Here is a 16,241-nt window from a genome sequence, read left to right as displayed (position 1 = left end):
TTATATCACATCATCATCATTCTGGCTTTACAACTCTGCGTGGGTCCTAGCCTCCTCAAGAATTTCTCTCCAGTCGTCCCTATCCATCAATTTTCTCCGCCAAGCGCGTATTCCCATATTCCTCATTTCTTCATCGATGTTATCAAGGAACCTTGTTCTAGATCTTCCTCTTCTCTGACCAATGGGTCTATCAAGGAGCGTTTTTCTAACTGGTTCATTTTGTTCCATCCTCATTACATGTCCTATCCACTTCAGACGTCCTATCTTAATATGTTTTACGATATCAGGTCCTGGTATATTCTATAAAGTTCGAAGTTATATCTTCTTCTCCACACTCCATTGTCATTCACTGCTCCATAAATTCGCCTTAGTACTTTTCTTTCGAAACATCCTAACATGTTTTCATTATTTTTTGTTAGAGTCCAGATCTCTGAACCATATGTTAGGACTGGGCGTATTATTGTTTTGTGGAGTTTTATTTTTGTATTTCTTAATATAATTGTGGATTTAAGGAGGAGATTGAGCCCAAAATAGCATCTGTTGGCTGTGCAAATTCTGCGGTAGTATTATTTTCAGTGTTAAGGAGCGCTTCCAGGTATACAAATTCGTTCTCTGCTTCGATGACGTCGTTTTCTATAACGAGTGGTCGTAGGATTTGTGGTTGCGTGCTTATTTTCATATACTTCGTTTTGTTGGTGTTTATTATTAAACTAGTCTATAAATATGTGATGAGTATCAATGCCATATTCCAGGGCATAAAATTTGTTTCAGGGTTGCAATCTGATGAATTGTACTGTGGAAAATATTTTATACGCTGCATTTAGGAGCGTAATTCCTCTGTGGAGCATTCAAAGATATCTTCTTTTTTGTGTATGGTGCAAAGTATTCCAATATTCCAATCATTGGGGAGGAATTTCTCTGTCCATATTTCTTTTATAAGCTGCTGTAATGCCATAATGGTATCATGGCCACCTTCTTTATATAGTTCAGCTGGGAGATTATTTATTCCGGGTGATTTGTTTCTGGCTAGTTTTTTAACAGCATCTTTAACTTCAAGAATCGTTGGTGGTTCCTCTTCCCTCTTGTCTGCTCTCCTTAACTCATCTCTTTCGTCTTCCAGGTTTTTTTCTTCTTCCTCCATGTTAAGTGCCTGGTTAAAGTATTCCACCTATCTATTCAATACATCTTTCCTTGTTGTTAATAGGTAGCCATTCTGACTTCTGCATTGTCTTGTGGTTGCCTTGAATTATTTCCTGTTAATGTTAACTTTAAGTTAACTTTAACTCTGTGTGTTAAGGTTTTCTGTATATTTAAGTTCCGTATTTAGGTGGTTGCGTTTTTTTTTCCTTTGTGTATCCTCTTTTCTTCTCTTCTCTTCGTTTGGCAATTCTATACAGTTGTTCTAGTTGGTCGGGTAAGCATCTTTCTGTAGGCTTCATTTTTTTTCTTTTGTTGCATTCTTGCATTCATCGTGAAAACAATAATTTTTACGGGCACAAATTTCTGTTCCTATTTCATCTTTCGCTGCTGCTTCACGGTCTTTCTTCATTCTGGTCCAGTAGGAGTCGATATCTGTCTGGCCTTCTTCATTTACATTTTGATTCCTTAGCCTGTTGGTGATGTTTTCCGAGTACCATTCGGCAATTGTCGCATCTCTCAGCTTTTGCACATTCCATTTTTTTTATCCATTTTATTTTCGTTACTGGTGTTTGAAATTCTATTTTATTATATCATATTAAAGTTAATTGTTTTCTTAATATGATAATATAAATTTGCCTGAGAAAAAATGGTCGAAAATTAGAGTTTCCAGCTGTTAAAAACGCTAAGTAATAAAGATAAAATAAAAAACAACTATCGATCAACGCTACTGGTTTGAATTGTCGTTACGTTACGCATTTCTAATTTTTGGACGACACTTTTAACAAGTTTTAATAAAAGAAATTTTATACCAATACACAAATTTGAATTTTTTACTTCTGTATTAGTTTTTTAACTATAGTATACTGCTAACTACTGGAGTTTTCCCATTAATTTTATTATTTACTTACTTTTCCTATGTTTAATTATTTTTTTTTTCTGAACCAAAACTTTTTATTTTTAATCACTTTGTTGTTATCGCAGTAAATTATTTTCCTTGTAACTTTCGATTGAGGTTTTTGCAGGCAATTTATCATAATGATTTTAAGTTGTTATAAACCATATTTGCTCTATATCTATGTGCAATCTGCTCTGGTTTCTCCTGAACTGGCACTAGTATACCTGGTACCCGAATTTCTAAAAAGACTGACCACATATCAAGTTACTTGTATTATCCTTAATTATCGTGAATATTTATTGTTGTTAAGTAGTGCTTGTTCTTTAAAATCATCGATAATTTGCATTGAAGAAAAATAAAAGACTTTATATATATATATATATATATATATATATATATATATATATAATAATTTATATATATAATATATTGGATAAATATATGATTTCATACTGTATTTCAAGATATCAATGTTTGATTGAACTATGCTACACAGGCAGATGTATTCTTAAAAGTTACATAACAGGTTCTGTATATTTGAATCGATCATTTTAAAGATTACTTAGATATATTTAGTTTGAAAGGAATATATAAGGTAACTTTTCAGTATGTTAAGTCTTTCATAACAGTAACATTTCCTAGTATTTAGTATTTTATCTTTATTTAAATATTTATTTTTTTTGTCAATTATAATAATAATTTACTTTATATAATTCTTCTTCGATATCGTTTTTTCGTTCACATGACAAAAATTACAGAATTGAAGAAACTTTGCTATTTTTAACAAGATTTTCTTCTTTCATTTGATACTTCGAAGTAAAGGGTGTCCCAAATTCAGATTTCTGGTAGAGTATTTACAATTGGACGGTAGGACGGTAAGTATGAAATTCTAGTAAAATGTCGAAACGCCATTAATGGCTGAATATGTGACATCCTTTACATATTCTACGAAATGAGTCATAACGTAGGTATTTATTATATCAGCACTTATCACATTATTTAATCAATATTGACCAAGCAGAAATTCAAAGAACAAAAGGGCAAACAAATATATATATATATATATATATATATATATATATATATATATATATATATATATATATACAACTACGAATATAAATTAATTATTTAAATTAAATTTCATAAGGTTTTTAGGTACTCCACTATAATATTATGGACATTGTGCTATTATTCCGCTTAATGCTATATGTGTACAAGGTCCAATGACATGATTCTTCGTCATTTTCTATCTATAGGTTTGTGCTCCAGTCACAAATTACTTTAGCGCTGTTTGTCTCCCTTTAACTTAAAATAGGCCTAAAACAACTTTTTAACATAATTGTTTCTCCGAATTGTCATTATCAATGAACACTTTACTGTATATTAGAACTTGCTATGGTTCTTCTCAGAGCCGTCTTTCGGTGCGTCATTAATTATGACGTCATATAATATATTGGAAGTTTCGAGAATTATTTCATGTAATTATTGACGAATCTGACAGATGTCAGGTTTGTACTTAGCCACAGGTGAAAAGCTTATGGCATTTAACTATTTTTATTGCAAGGTGGATTAAGTAGTAAACAATATTGTTTATAAAATTTATATATATATATATATATATATATATATATATATATATATATATATATATATATATATGTATATCAAGAGAAATCAAACGATTTCTACCTAGCGAAACCGAATTAAAATCTTAACCACTGTGTTTCCTAAAATTTGCGAAACAAACAGCTGGATAAATTACTCGGCAAGGGAATCTAAAATGCATTCCACATGCCGTTCATCCTGGTCAAAATTCGTAGTGAATTCAGTTTCGGGTACTTCAAACGAAGTAAATAATAAAACAGAATGACGGTATTAGATTTTTGTTTCGATACAGTGCAGCGACAACCGCTGATACGTATTTCGACCTCCTTAGGTCTCGCCAGAACGGTGTAGTCACTGCTCTGAACCAAAACAAAAATCTCTCCCGTCCTAGACAATAGTTATTAAAATAACTATATACGGACGTAACTACGCCATCTAAAAACAAAAAGAGAAATCAAACGATTTCTACCTAGCGAAATCGAATTCAAATCTTAACCACTGTGTTTCCTAAAATTTGCGAAACAAACAGCTGGATAAATTACTCGGCAAGGGAATCTAAAATTGCATTTTGTTTCGCAAATTTTAGGAAACACAGTGGTTAAGATTTGAATGTGTGGTACCAATCACACTCACGTTATCTTTATACAGTGGTACCATCACATTCTCTCCATGCATTATCTTCCTTATATATCCTACTCATCACTTACCACAACACGTTAACTCCTTCCTCTCGCCACCAGGTCCTCTGTCTTACTATTCTTCATCCTATTTAAAGCCTCGACAATTTCATCTCTCGTTATCCCCGGTATTATATTTTCATTTGGGATCATGTATCCTCTGTCTCTACTCTGGTGTTATTTATTTAGCAACTTTCTAAAGTACTCATACCATCTTTGCATATAAAGTATTTTTACACTTTATATGTACAGTAGAGCGTCGATTATCCGAACTAATCGGGGGATATGGGTTGTCGGAGGAAAATCCTTTTTTTATGATAATTAAACTACATATTATATTGATGTAGCAACTATACATATTTATCCACTGATGAATGAAAGCCATATTTACATACTTACACATGCATTTATATATTTAATGATAAATAGGAATTAAACAAAAAAGTGCAGTCTTTGTAAGAAAACATATTCTAAGTACAATATTAAGGAAAATTAAAGATTTTTTAAGCGGTAATTACTAATGCTTAAAAAAATCTTCAGTTCTCATCTGCCGAAGCAAGTCTACCCGTTTACGAGAGGCTAGATCACGTAGTTTTTTAAGGACAGGTCTGTTTCACTCCAACATCGATTGATCGAGTTGGGGCATTATCAACAAGAAATAATGTTGTCTCTCTTTTGCTATTTTTTAATTGATGAGCTTTAACAGAGAATATAAAAGTTTCTATAAACTATTTTATGAGAATTGTACGATCTGTCTAAGCACTCTTTTGCGAAGTGTAAACGATAGGCATTCCAGACATACTAATGTGTTTAAAACAATGGCAATCAGTAGCTGCCAGTAGCATTAGCACAAGCTAAGGCAGTGGTAAGGTCATTGCTTATTTTAGATCCAGGTGCTGCTAATTAACGACGTGACGCAAGAGGTTTTCTTGGAAAAGCTTTCCAAGTGAGCCTAGTTTCGTCTGAATTGTAAACGTTTTTTAGGGCGTTATAAGATAACAAGCATAAATTTGCTAAGTTATAATTAATATAGTATTTATTGATAATGACAAGTCACCGAAACTTCAACAACAATAAAGGAAAATATATACCATATACCAAATTCAGACAAAAATAATATTTTAAATTCATATATATATATATATATATATATATATATATATATATATATATATATACTTACATGTACATATCAGAGTAAGGTCATAGGCGTACTATTGAATATGAGTTTGAGTTAGTTAGTTTATTGTGTTAAGTGCTGTATTAAGGTGGAAATATCAGATCATGTCCACCAAATTTAAAACTAAATATTTTTCTTACTAACCAAAATTTAATGTAGGTACCATGGGCTTAAAATCACATTGTTACTAATCATATGCTTAATACAATATCGATCTATTGGAGAGTTGAAGTTGGAAATACTCCTTATGGTACAGTCGCAAAATAACAAAGTTTTGTGTAGAGATTCACATAATTGTTAAAATTTTCTTTAACACCTATACAACTCTTTAACTTTTCTATTTGTATAGTCGGATTTCTTTTAACTGGTGCCGCGATATCTGATCTTACCAATTGTCTTTTGGGCCTGAGTATTCAACATAAACATTATGCATTTTGAATAATGTGATTTGTAATACATGAGCGGAATAAGAGATTCGCATGATTAGATGGTAAACACTTAGGGATTATCAAGAACTTGTATTGGAACCAGTCAGCTCACATAAAAGTCGGAAATATGACAAGATCGGATATTCAAATTCGTAAAGTAGGAAAGAGTTTGAAAATCTTACAATCGCCATGCAGTGTTATGGCGAGTGTGAGATTTTTAAACTTTTTGCTACGTTTGACAAACTGTACTACTGTTGAATTTGTATTTTGAATACATTTTCCAGAAGGCCTTAAAATATATAGAAGTAGGAATAAAGGTGAATGGAGAACCTATTAGTAACATCTAACATTGTAAATTAATGTATCTATTCAATATCTTGCTTACATACAACCGCTAGAAAGATATTGCTGTCAATTCTCGAACATACAACCTCCCCCATAGACTCTTTCTTTCTTGCAGTCGTTTAGACGCATGTCAAAGGAAATTATACGATGCAATTTGCTGACTGAATAACATGAGTACGAAACTAGAGTATTTTATGATTATGGATTGGTCTGCGAATGAGTAACATTGATCTTTTGTTTTGTTTGACAACCCCAAATGCTACAGTTTGCAAACAGTTATGAATCGACGCTATTTCAGATTGTGTACCTTTTGCAATGGGATGTGACGTAAGTAAACATTATCCTGATATCCCGTGACTTCGATATCATTACCTGAAATATGAGAGTTGATCCAGCTTCATGTCATGCACGTTATTAACCGTTGCCGCTCGAGAAGTGCCTAACGTCTGAATTAATATACAGCATGATGTCGTCCTTTACGCAAATAAACCAAATTATTTTTTTTTACAATCCTTTATGATTTTTAGTATGTTCGTCGCATATCTATATATTCGCCATGCAACATAAAAAATAGATCGGATAACGCGAGACTGGTTAAGATGAACGACAACTACATTTCCATTTGGCTCTTTTGAATTAAAATTTGGAAACACTATTTTCACGTACCTTTGAAATTATATTTTTGCATACATATTATCTTTTTGGGCCTCTAATTTTCTTTTGCTTGATATAATACTACTTTTTTATTATATGCTCTTTTTCTTGATCATGTTAACGTTTTAGATCAGCGATATTTTTGTGATTGCAGTAAAATATACTCTTCAAAAATATCAATTAATGCGTATCATTTATTGATCCTTGCATTGTAAAAACCGGATGCACCTTAAGGAGACGAAGAATTATTTGTGTCATATCTTGTGTAAATAGTTGATAAATTTAGTACTATCATCTTTATGTAATAATATACATATGATATTGCGGTTGTTTAATTCTTATCCATTTTACAGATGTTGAAGATGTAAAGTTTGTGATAAATTTCGATTATCCTTCAAATTCTGAAGATTATGTTCACCGAATTGGTCGAACAGGTCGATCTCAAAAAACCGGAACTGCTTATACGTTTTTCACGCCCAGTAATTTTAACAAAGCCTCAGATTTGGTAGCTGTCCTCAAAGAAGCCAAACAAGTCATCAATCCCAAATTGCAGGATATGGCCGATAGAGGTTACTCCGCTACCAATTCAATCAGAGGTAAATATGAATACATGAAAAATGATTTATGTTTAGTTTATTATCATAATATTGGCTCAAATATGCAAAAAATTTAAAAGAATATGCGTAATATATGCAAATATGCAGACGTAAATAATTATCATCTTGTTCATAAATTTTGCATTTAAAAACCAATTTATATAATAATAATCTAAAATGTCTTCCTGTTAGTATTTAAGGTCGTATTTTTTATACAGATTAAAACTGCAGTAAGATTTGAAATATAATTATGACATTTATTTATTTTAATATACAGTATGCAAAAAACCCCCAGTTATTTTTAAATAGGAAGTGAGGTCGAGTGGCACATCAGTTGAAAGGTAATTTTTTTCTCTGCACGGCACTTTTTTTTTATTTACGTAATAACTTTGAAGATAATTTTGGATTTAACTAATTTATTGGTTGAATATCAGTAGTAGGGGAAAGGGGGGGGGGGAATGGTGGCCGCTGGGGTAATGGTAGTTAGAAATATTTACATTTACGGCCTAATATTATTTCGCGTTTAATACCTGTTGCGCCATCTAACAGTGTTTCGTTCAAACTGTACCTAAAACAATGACGATGTTTTGCCGGCAAAGAAGGAATTTTTGAAAATGTCATATTTAGTTGCAGTTGATGTATTAGTGCAAGATTTTTAAAGGTATGTAGAAGTATGTAATTAAGTTTATTTAGCTGCATAATTGGTACCCATTTGTTAAATTTTTAACGTAGTTTAAGACTATATAAAAAGTTCCTGCTCTAATTTAAGTGATAAATGATTATGAGTCGATCAGTATAAATATGTATTTTGGGGTTATAATAGCCACGCGCCTGGAGGTAATGCTGGCCGGCCACTATTACCCCCAAATTGTATTTATATAATACAGAGTATTTCTTTATAAATTCTTATATTTCAGATGCCTCGAGTTTACAAGAGAAAAAGTTACAAAGCACGATGGAATGCTGAGCAACTTAGTGCAGCAATAAATCCAGTAAATAATGGCAGAAGCGTCCGTGAAGTTGCAAGAAGTTTTGCAATTCCCAGATCTACAATTCAACTACGACTAAAGCGAAATGATACAACAGCTGCTTCTTTAGGTCATAATTATGTATTTACCAAAGAAGTTTTGACAAAGCAGGTCATAAAGTTATCAAAACATTTTTATGGGATAACTCCCACAGAAATAAAAAAAAATGTGCCTATAAATACGCTGAAGAAAAAAATTTACATCATCCATTTTCCATAGAAAAATAAATCCAACTATTCGATTAAGAAAACTGGAGGCGACAAGTATTAACCTCATATCTGCTTTTAACAAAACTGAAGTAAACCTATTTTTCTCTAATTTAAAATCCATATTGGATAAATATAAATTTTCGGCATCCAAAATATATAATGCAGACGAGACAGGCATAACAACCGTCCAAAACCCCGGAAAATACTTGCTGAAAAGGGACAAAAGAGAGTCGGGTTTATTACAAGCCCAGAAAGAGGTAAAACAATAACCATTATATTCTGTAAAGAACGAGGAATTATTATGTTAACCATACCCCTGCACACATTGCATCGACTCCAACCGCTAGATGTAGCTTTTTACTCATCGTTAAAATCAGCGTATAACATTGAATGTGAATAATTATGTAAAAAATATGTAATCCTGAAAATTTTACCGATGAAGACTTTGTTCCAGGTGAATCATTCATACAAGAAAAAGATAAAAAGACATTACATCAATAGAAAAAAAAGTGGATTAGATAAGGAGAAGAATAATAAGGAAGTTAAGGGGAATAAAGAAAGTTCGACAAATGACAAAAAGTTTGAAGTATCTTTTGTTAACATAATTCCACTACCAGGATGCTCAAAAGATGACTCAGTTGGAAATAAAAGATCCAACCACAAAAGCAACAGGAAGCAACATTCCGAAATAATGACATCAACACCAATGAAATTACTTATAGAAGAAAAACAGTGGAAGAAGGAAGAGCAAATGAGAAATAAAGCCAGCAAAAGAACCAAACGAAAAATAGGCACCGAATAGTCCAGTCCTCCCGAAGAGTCCAGTCCTCCGCAAATAGTTCCAAAAAGAAATTGTATAAGAACACAAAGATATATCATCTGAAGATGACCCTGGATCCAATGCAGCATTTGCGGCCAACGGGCACACAAAAACTGTACTAGTTTCGAAGGCAAAATTTACATTTGCGATTTCTGCATTTAATTATTTTTTACATGGGGGTAATAGTGGCAGTGGCCACTTTTAACCCTCGGCAACCAGCAGAAGTCGAAGAACAGTTTTTTTTTTGTTCTGTTTAAAAATTTTTCGTAAATAGAGTTTGAAGTATTAAGGTTTGAAGTTTTATTTACGTTAACAGTATAATTTCCAAAGCTTTGTAGCAGTATACCAAAATGCTTAGGCGGCCACTATTCCCCCCCCTTTCCCCTAACAAGAAAAACATAAAATTTCACCAAATTAACTAATTAAATGTATTTAGTGACTTCCAGTACAATAATTGCAACCTGCAAATCTAAATGTATATCAACGCGCCACTGTGTTGAAAGATATATTTTTTTCTTTTTGTAAAAATATCGCCTTTTTCATATGAATTTTTTTTAAAAGATAATGAATCCTAATTATCTTCTTTAGTGTTTACCAGGTACCTTTGATTTGAGATTTGTCAACGACTGATTAATCAGAGATATTATTGTAAAGGCTTACAAAAATGGGATATTATAGTGAAATAAGAATATAATTAGTTAAGCTATGCTATGGAAATAATTAGTGTTCTAAGGCTACGGCAAGGATTTTTAATACGAACCATCCAGAAAAAAACGTAAGTCACCAACACGTTAAACATTTTGTAACGGTATAATTTGCCTACCACATTGGGTATCACTTATAGAGGGTTGAAAGTAGGTACTGAGCAATTCTTAGGCTGGAGATAGGGCAAACCGAAACGTTTGCGAACGGCCACTCTTAGTTTGGTTGGAGAGCTAGGTCGTAAGTAACTGAATAAAAGAGGGATTGGATGGTGTAACTACAAAGAAAGATTTCAAAAAATACTTACATAAATTTCCTGGGCAACACACACAAGAAGGTTCCTAAACTATTTGAATTTGGACGCCGTTTAAAAGAATCCTCTTGCTGGATAGAAAGAAAGGCTTTTCTTTCCAAAAAAATATTAAAGGGTGAAAATCTTTTTAAAGGAAATAATTCTGCAACTCCTAGTTTAGAGAGAAACATTACATCTTTATTATTACTTCACATCAACAGTTATTACAAATAATATCAAAACACTTTTAATGGCGCTATTTGTAACGATTTACAACAAGCTCCAGACGTTGGGGACACTTACAGGACTTTAAATTATTATTAAAATGAAAATATCTAGATTTTTCAACGGGGATTACATTGAGGTTAACCTTTAAACAAAACAATTCAAATGTATGGTTATGTACCAATTGTCAAAAAAAGGATAATACTGACTGTCATATGTCGAAATGAAATGTCAAACCTATTTGAAACATTCATTAAATTTTAAAATTAATTGCATTTAACTAATATGAGAATTAGCTAATCCATAAAACTTATAATTTCATTTATTTACAATTTTTTAGTTTGTCATGAAATCAAATTTTTTTATAAATGAAAAATGTCTGTTTTTACTTGGAAAATTTTAAACAAAAAGTACCTTATATCACTCTGGCTGGTATTTCCTTTAAGAAGTTTTTGGGATTGGAATTGGATCATAAACACTGTCCCATACAAACTGTAAATGGTCTGGGACGACCATGGAACACAACAAAAAGTCCTGCGGAGGTAAGACACTGATTCGGGCTTCGGATTATCGTGGATGACAACAAACTGCACTTTTCAAAACTCGGCCTCTCAAACGCTCCATGTGAACCTTGTCAAATTGTTGTAACGCTGCTTTACAAATCTCCCACATAGGGCACAACACAGCAAATCGGTGATTAACTCAAAAAATTCACCTCTCCACAAAAAAAATTGCCTGCTTTAAAGAACTACACGCCGCAAGCTATTTCTCCCGAATCAAAATCTTAACCTTCACCTAAACTCCACTACACATTTTCCCATGACAAAAACGAACAACAATAACGAATTTGAAGAAAAATCCGGACTAAACAATGAAACCAAACCAAATGAATGATATAATTCTTTTCCCCGCGTCGCGTTCCCACCATTCTAAGTGGATATTTATTTGACACGCAATATTAGGTGGCATCACGATCAAAGGAATGCAATTTGTGTTATATAAACAAAACTAAAATGTTTATATTATCAATCTCAGGGACGCAAAAAGATTCAAAGTATTTTTTGGTGTTTTAACATGTACGAAAGGAAATAGAAATGCTACAATTTAACGAATAAGTTTAAAGCTACAGGTGACGGTAACAACACAAAGCACGAAGTAGACCGTCGAGTGCGAAATGGTGCAGTTGAAATGGTGGTAGTGGTATTGTCATTTACAAATGGATAATCGACAGTCTATCATACAACTATCTGGTGTATCAGCATCTAGTGTTTATCGAATTATAAAATCCAATAAATTTCACCCTTATAAAATACGATTACTTCATCAATTAAACGAAGATGATCCTGATCGTCGGCTTCAATTTTGTGAAGAATTTATTGAAATCATAAATAACAACCAATATCGATTGTTCAATACGTGTTTTTCCGATGAGTGTACTTTTATGTTAAATGTTAAAATAAATAGACATAATCGTCGTTATTGGAGTAACAGTAATCCTCATTTATTCATGGAGACACAATACAAACACTTCAAATTAAATTTATGGGTTGGCAATTTAGGGAATCACGTTATTGGACCATTATTTCTTAAAGGAAGTCTCAACGGAACAACTTACTTAAATATGTTAGAAGACGTTATTGATCCGCTCATCACTGACGCATTGGAATCTGAAAATAATCTTTTAGACGATGAATTGACTTTTCAACAGGACGGTGCTGTAAAAACAACAAGTTATATTAAAATTAATGTATTTTTCGTTTTCACAAATATTGGCTCGAATCTTATGTGACAGACTGTACTTCTTGCCTCAAAATATTTCTGCCCTAAATACATTATAAAGGCCTTGGGTTAAACCGACGCCGGCTTGCCGACCCTTTTAGATAAGAAAGATTCTTGTCTAAAGGATAAGATTTCTGGTTCAAGCAGAAAAAAATGCAGATGTGATTTGTATTCTCAAGTGACTAGCTGAACGTGCGGTTGTGTGTGCGGTACTCGCCGGTACCTGAGCCATCTCTTCGCCTCAAAAACGCCGGTATAACAATGAACAATGTGTTAAAGCAAACTCTTTAATTAGTAATAGTGGTTTTGTAAATATCTCTAGTTATTAAATGTGTAGTATCGATTGATTACGGTTTATTTCTCTCTAAGTACAACCCTATCAAATAAAACACATAAGGAATCATCGCCGTGAAGTCTGCTTACATATATCGAAGGAAACTCTTTAACAGTCCATGGTCCTACAATATTTGGTACTGTACACGCTGGGAAAAGGAATTTAATAAGCTTTCCCCCAACAATTGGTGGAGATCAGACGTGGCACCCCCACATTATGATATACGCGTAAGACAATTTTTGAATCAACGCTTTCCAGGGCGTTGGATTATCAGAAGAGGTCCAATAGAGTGTCCGACCAGATCACCAGATCTTTCGCCTTTGGATTTTTTTAAGGGGATACCTAAAATCAAAAATATACGCCACTCCGCCTTCTAATCTTGTAGAGTTGCGACAAAGAATTGTGACATAATGCCGATTATTGACACCGGAGGTATTCGCAAAAGTACGAAGAGGCTTGAAAATATACTGTATTATTATGGAGGTCTCAGAAGGTCATTTCGAACATTTAATTAGTTAACTTGATGAAATTTTATGTTTTTTGTTTTTACTGTGTTCAACCATTAAATTAGTTAAATCCAAAATCATCTTCAAAGTTATTCCGAAAATAAAAAAATAGAGTGTCGTGTAGAAATAAAAATACCTTTCAAATGATGTGCCACTCGACCACGCTAGTTAAAATAAAAACTGGGGGTTGATGCAGGGCAGTAGGGGGTTACATTTGATATCATGAGTTTTTCTTGAAAATTCGTCCCCTTTCCAAACAAATTGACGTGTTTTTTAAATTTTGAAAAAACTCTTGGTTTCTTAGTTTCTGGGGGGTTAAATTTTTGTTGGAACAGATTGTATACAAAATAACAATATTATAAGAAATATAGTAATCGTTGATGTCGGTCAAATAGCCAAGCGGGCTAGGCGGCCGATTCTCATTCGCTTCACTGTCGAATGGCTCAGTGGATGTGGGTTCGAGTCCCAGCTCGGTGTACAGAAAAATAAAAAAAAAAAGGCTAACGCAGCAGTTTAAAATTCTAGATGAATCTGCGGCTTAGACTAGAATATGCTGGTGTCTGATCGGCCTATGGTGGAGCAGTACGGCAAGAGATAAGGGCTTGCGGCTCGGTGATACTCCTCCATAGATCCCTACCGGAAGGGCGTGGCGCCTAAATACCGGTGTATATATATAGTAATCGTAGATACTCTTAGTAGGTAGGCAATTTCACAAACTAGTGTTATCTTTATCAAAACCATTGACAGATTGTTTTTCAAAATTTGCATTTAAAATATTATGCTTTCTGTCTGTGTATAAATATGTATAAATCCAAAAACTTATATATACTTCATATAGCGCCCCCGTGAACCGGTACTTTTGTCGACTATAAAATAAATCGAATTACCGGCAAAAAAATTTTGAATTTTGCTTATGGTCTCATCACTTCAGCTTCACCGACAATTCCACCCCTTTTCGATTTCGGAAAATCCCGTCCCACGAAAAGTTTTTATGTATGTTTCATTTTGATTGTATATTAGGATTGTTAATCGTTTACCAATTTTCCTAAAACCATTTATTACCATTGATTTTACGCCCAAAATGATCCATAGAAACAGAGATTTTATTACTCGGAAAATTTGAATGCAGATTGCAATTGCAATTTGAATGAGAATTTGAAAACATTTTCAAGAAAGGTCGACACATTCAGAAAGTATTAGCATTATACATTTTTTTTAATAAAATATTCAGATATGTCCAATTTTTTGTAAAAATATTAAATTTAGGCAAAATATATGTATTTTGCATGTATTCCGGTCTCGAGTGATAACCATATACAGTAAAAGCTGGATTGGCCGTTTAATTTTATTTTGTCACCAGTGTACAGCGAAGATTAATCTGTGAAATAGTAAATTACGCAGCGAAATTTATTGACGATTTATTTATTATTTTAGGAAGAAGTAGATGGAGTCGAAATCCACGAGGTCGTCGTTCTCTATCGCGTTCCAGATCAAGATCCAGGTCGAGATCTCGTACACCAAGACGCAGGCGCGACCGAAGCCGTTCAAGAGAGCGACCTAGAAGAAGAAGATCCCCTAGTAGAGATTCATCACGCAGCCCAAGAAAATCGAGGTCCAACGGTTCCTTATCCCGATCTGGATCTCCCGATTCTATAAAACAAAATTTATCAGTGCCACCGCCCATGAATAATCGTCCGCCCAGTCCACCACAAAATATGCACAATCCACCTCCGCAGTTGCTACAACATCCACCGCCGTCTGTAACTCAAAACCTTCCCCCAAATGCTTTACCTCAACCATCTTCTCAACCGCCCATGTTTCAAAACAATAACTTGCAGCAGCGACCGCCAAGTGTCTTGCCGATGAGACAAGCAGCTCCTCCTCTTCTAAATAATACAAATCCTCAACAAAGACCTCCACCTATGCAAGGTCCTCCTCTTATGCAAGGTGTTCCACTTCAACAACAAAGACCACCAGTAACTATTCCCGGAATTCCACAAAGACCTATGCAAGGACCTCCTCCAAATATTCATTTGCAAAACTTACAGCAACCACCTCCTCCACCACCTCAATCACAATTACAGCCACCTCTTCCGCAAGGGCCTCCTATGCATCAACCTCCACCTCAAGCGCATCTACTACACCAACCTCCCCCTCAACAAAGACCACCCTTGCATCAACAAGGACAACAAATGTTAGCTTTATCGAACCACAATTTTGTCAATCAAAATCTAGGTCATCAACCTCCACCTGCATCCAACCCGTTTGGTGGTTATCATATACCTAATGGAACACTATTTTTTAACGCACCTCCACCTCCACCACCGGCACAAAGAGTCACTGGAGTTTACTTTCAATACGCTCCTCCACCCCCAGCTCCTCGATAAACATTAGTTTAGTAAATTAAACAGTTGAAAGTATGTGTTAACACAAACATGATGGGAGATTTCTGAGGAGTGAAGAACGGTGTCTATTTTTTAGTGCAGATAAGTTTCTACTCCAAATATGGAATACGTTTAGCTTTAAGAAAATATTATTTGATGTTCAAACTAACAGTGTTTATGATTTTGTTTAAGATTAAATATTAAACTTACTGCTTAATATAAAGTCTTAGGTCAGTAATTGATATTTTTTATTTATTTTAATTCTTTGACTGAATTTTGAAAACATTCATCAATATGTACAGCTACGCATCCACTTTTTATTTAGTAACAAATTTTCTGAAAATATTAGTTGTGTTTCATCAGAAGATATATTTTGTTTCAGCATTAAAGTTACAGGAAACTTATTTGTTTTTAAGTTCGATATTTTCTGATTGTTTCT

At 33.6% G+C, this 16,241-nt stretch overlaps 1 protein-coding gene across 1 annotated transcript in view; it reads left to right on the top strand.

The window, feature by feature from the left end:
* Positions 1-16,025, top strand: part of LOC140443313 (uncharacterized) — a 51,283-nt gene extending 35,258 nt beyond the window's left edge. The window contains exons 6-7 of the mRNA XM_072534505.1: positions 7,281-7,523; positions 14,853-16,025. Of these exons, the coding sequence (XP_072390606.1) occupies positions 7,281-7,523; positions 14,853-15,805 (1,196 nt within the window). The 3' untranslated portion in view covers positions 15,806-16,025. The remainder of the gene's footprint in view (positions 1-7,280; positions 7,524-14,852) is intronic.
* The last annotated feature ends 216 nt before the right edge of the window (positions 16,026-16,241 follow it).

Source organism: Diabrotica undecimpunctata, chromosome 6 (assembly GCF_040954645.1).
Source record: "Diabrotica undecimpunctata isolate CICGRU chromosome 6, icDiaUnde3, whole genome shotgun sequence".
NCBI classification, from domain to species: Eukaryota; Metazoa; Arthropoda; class Insecta; order Coleoptera; family Chrysomelidae; genus Diabrotica; species Diabrotica undecimpunctata.
This window is presented reverse-complemented; position numbering and strand designations above follow the sequence as displayed.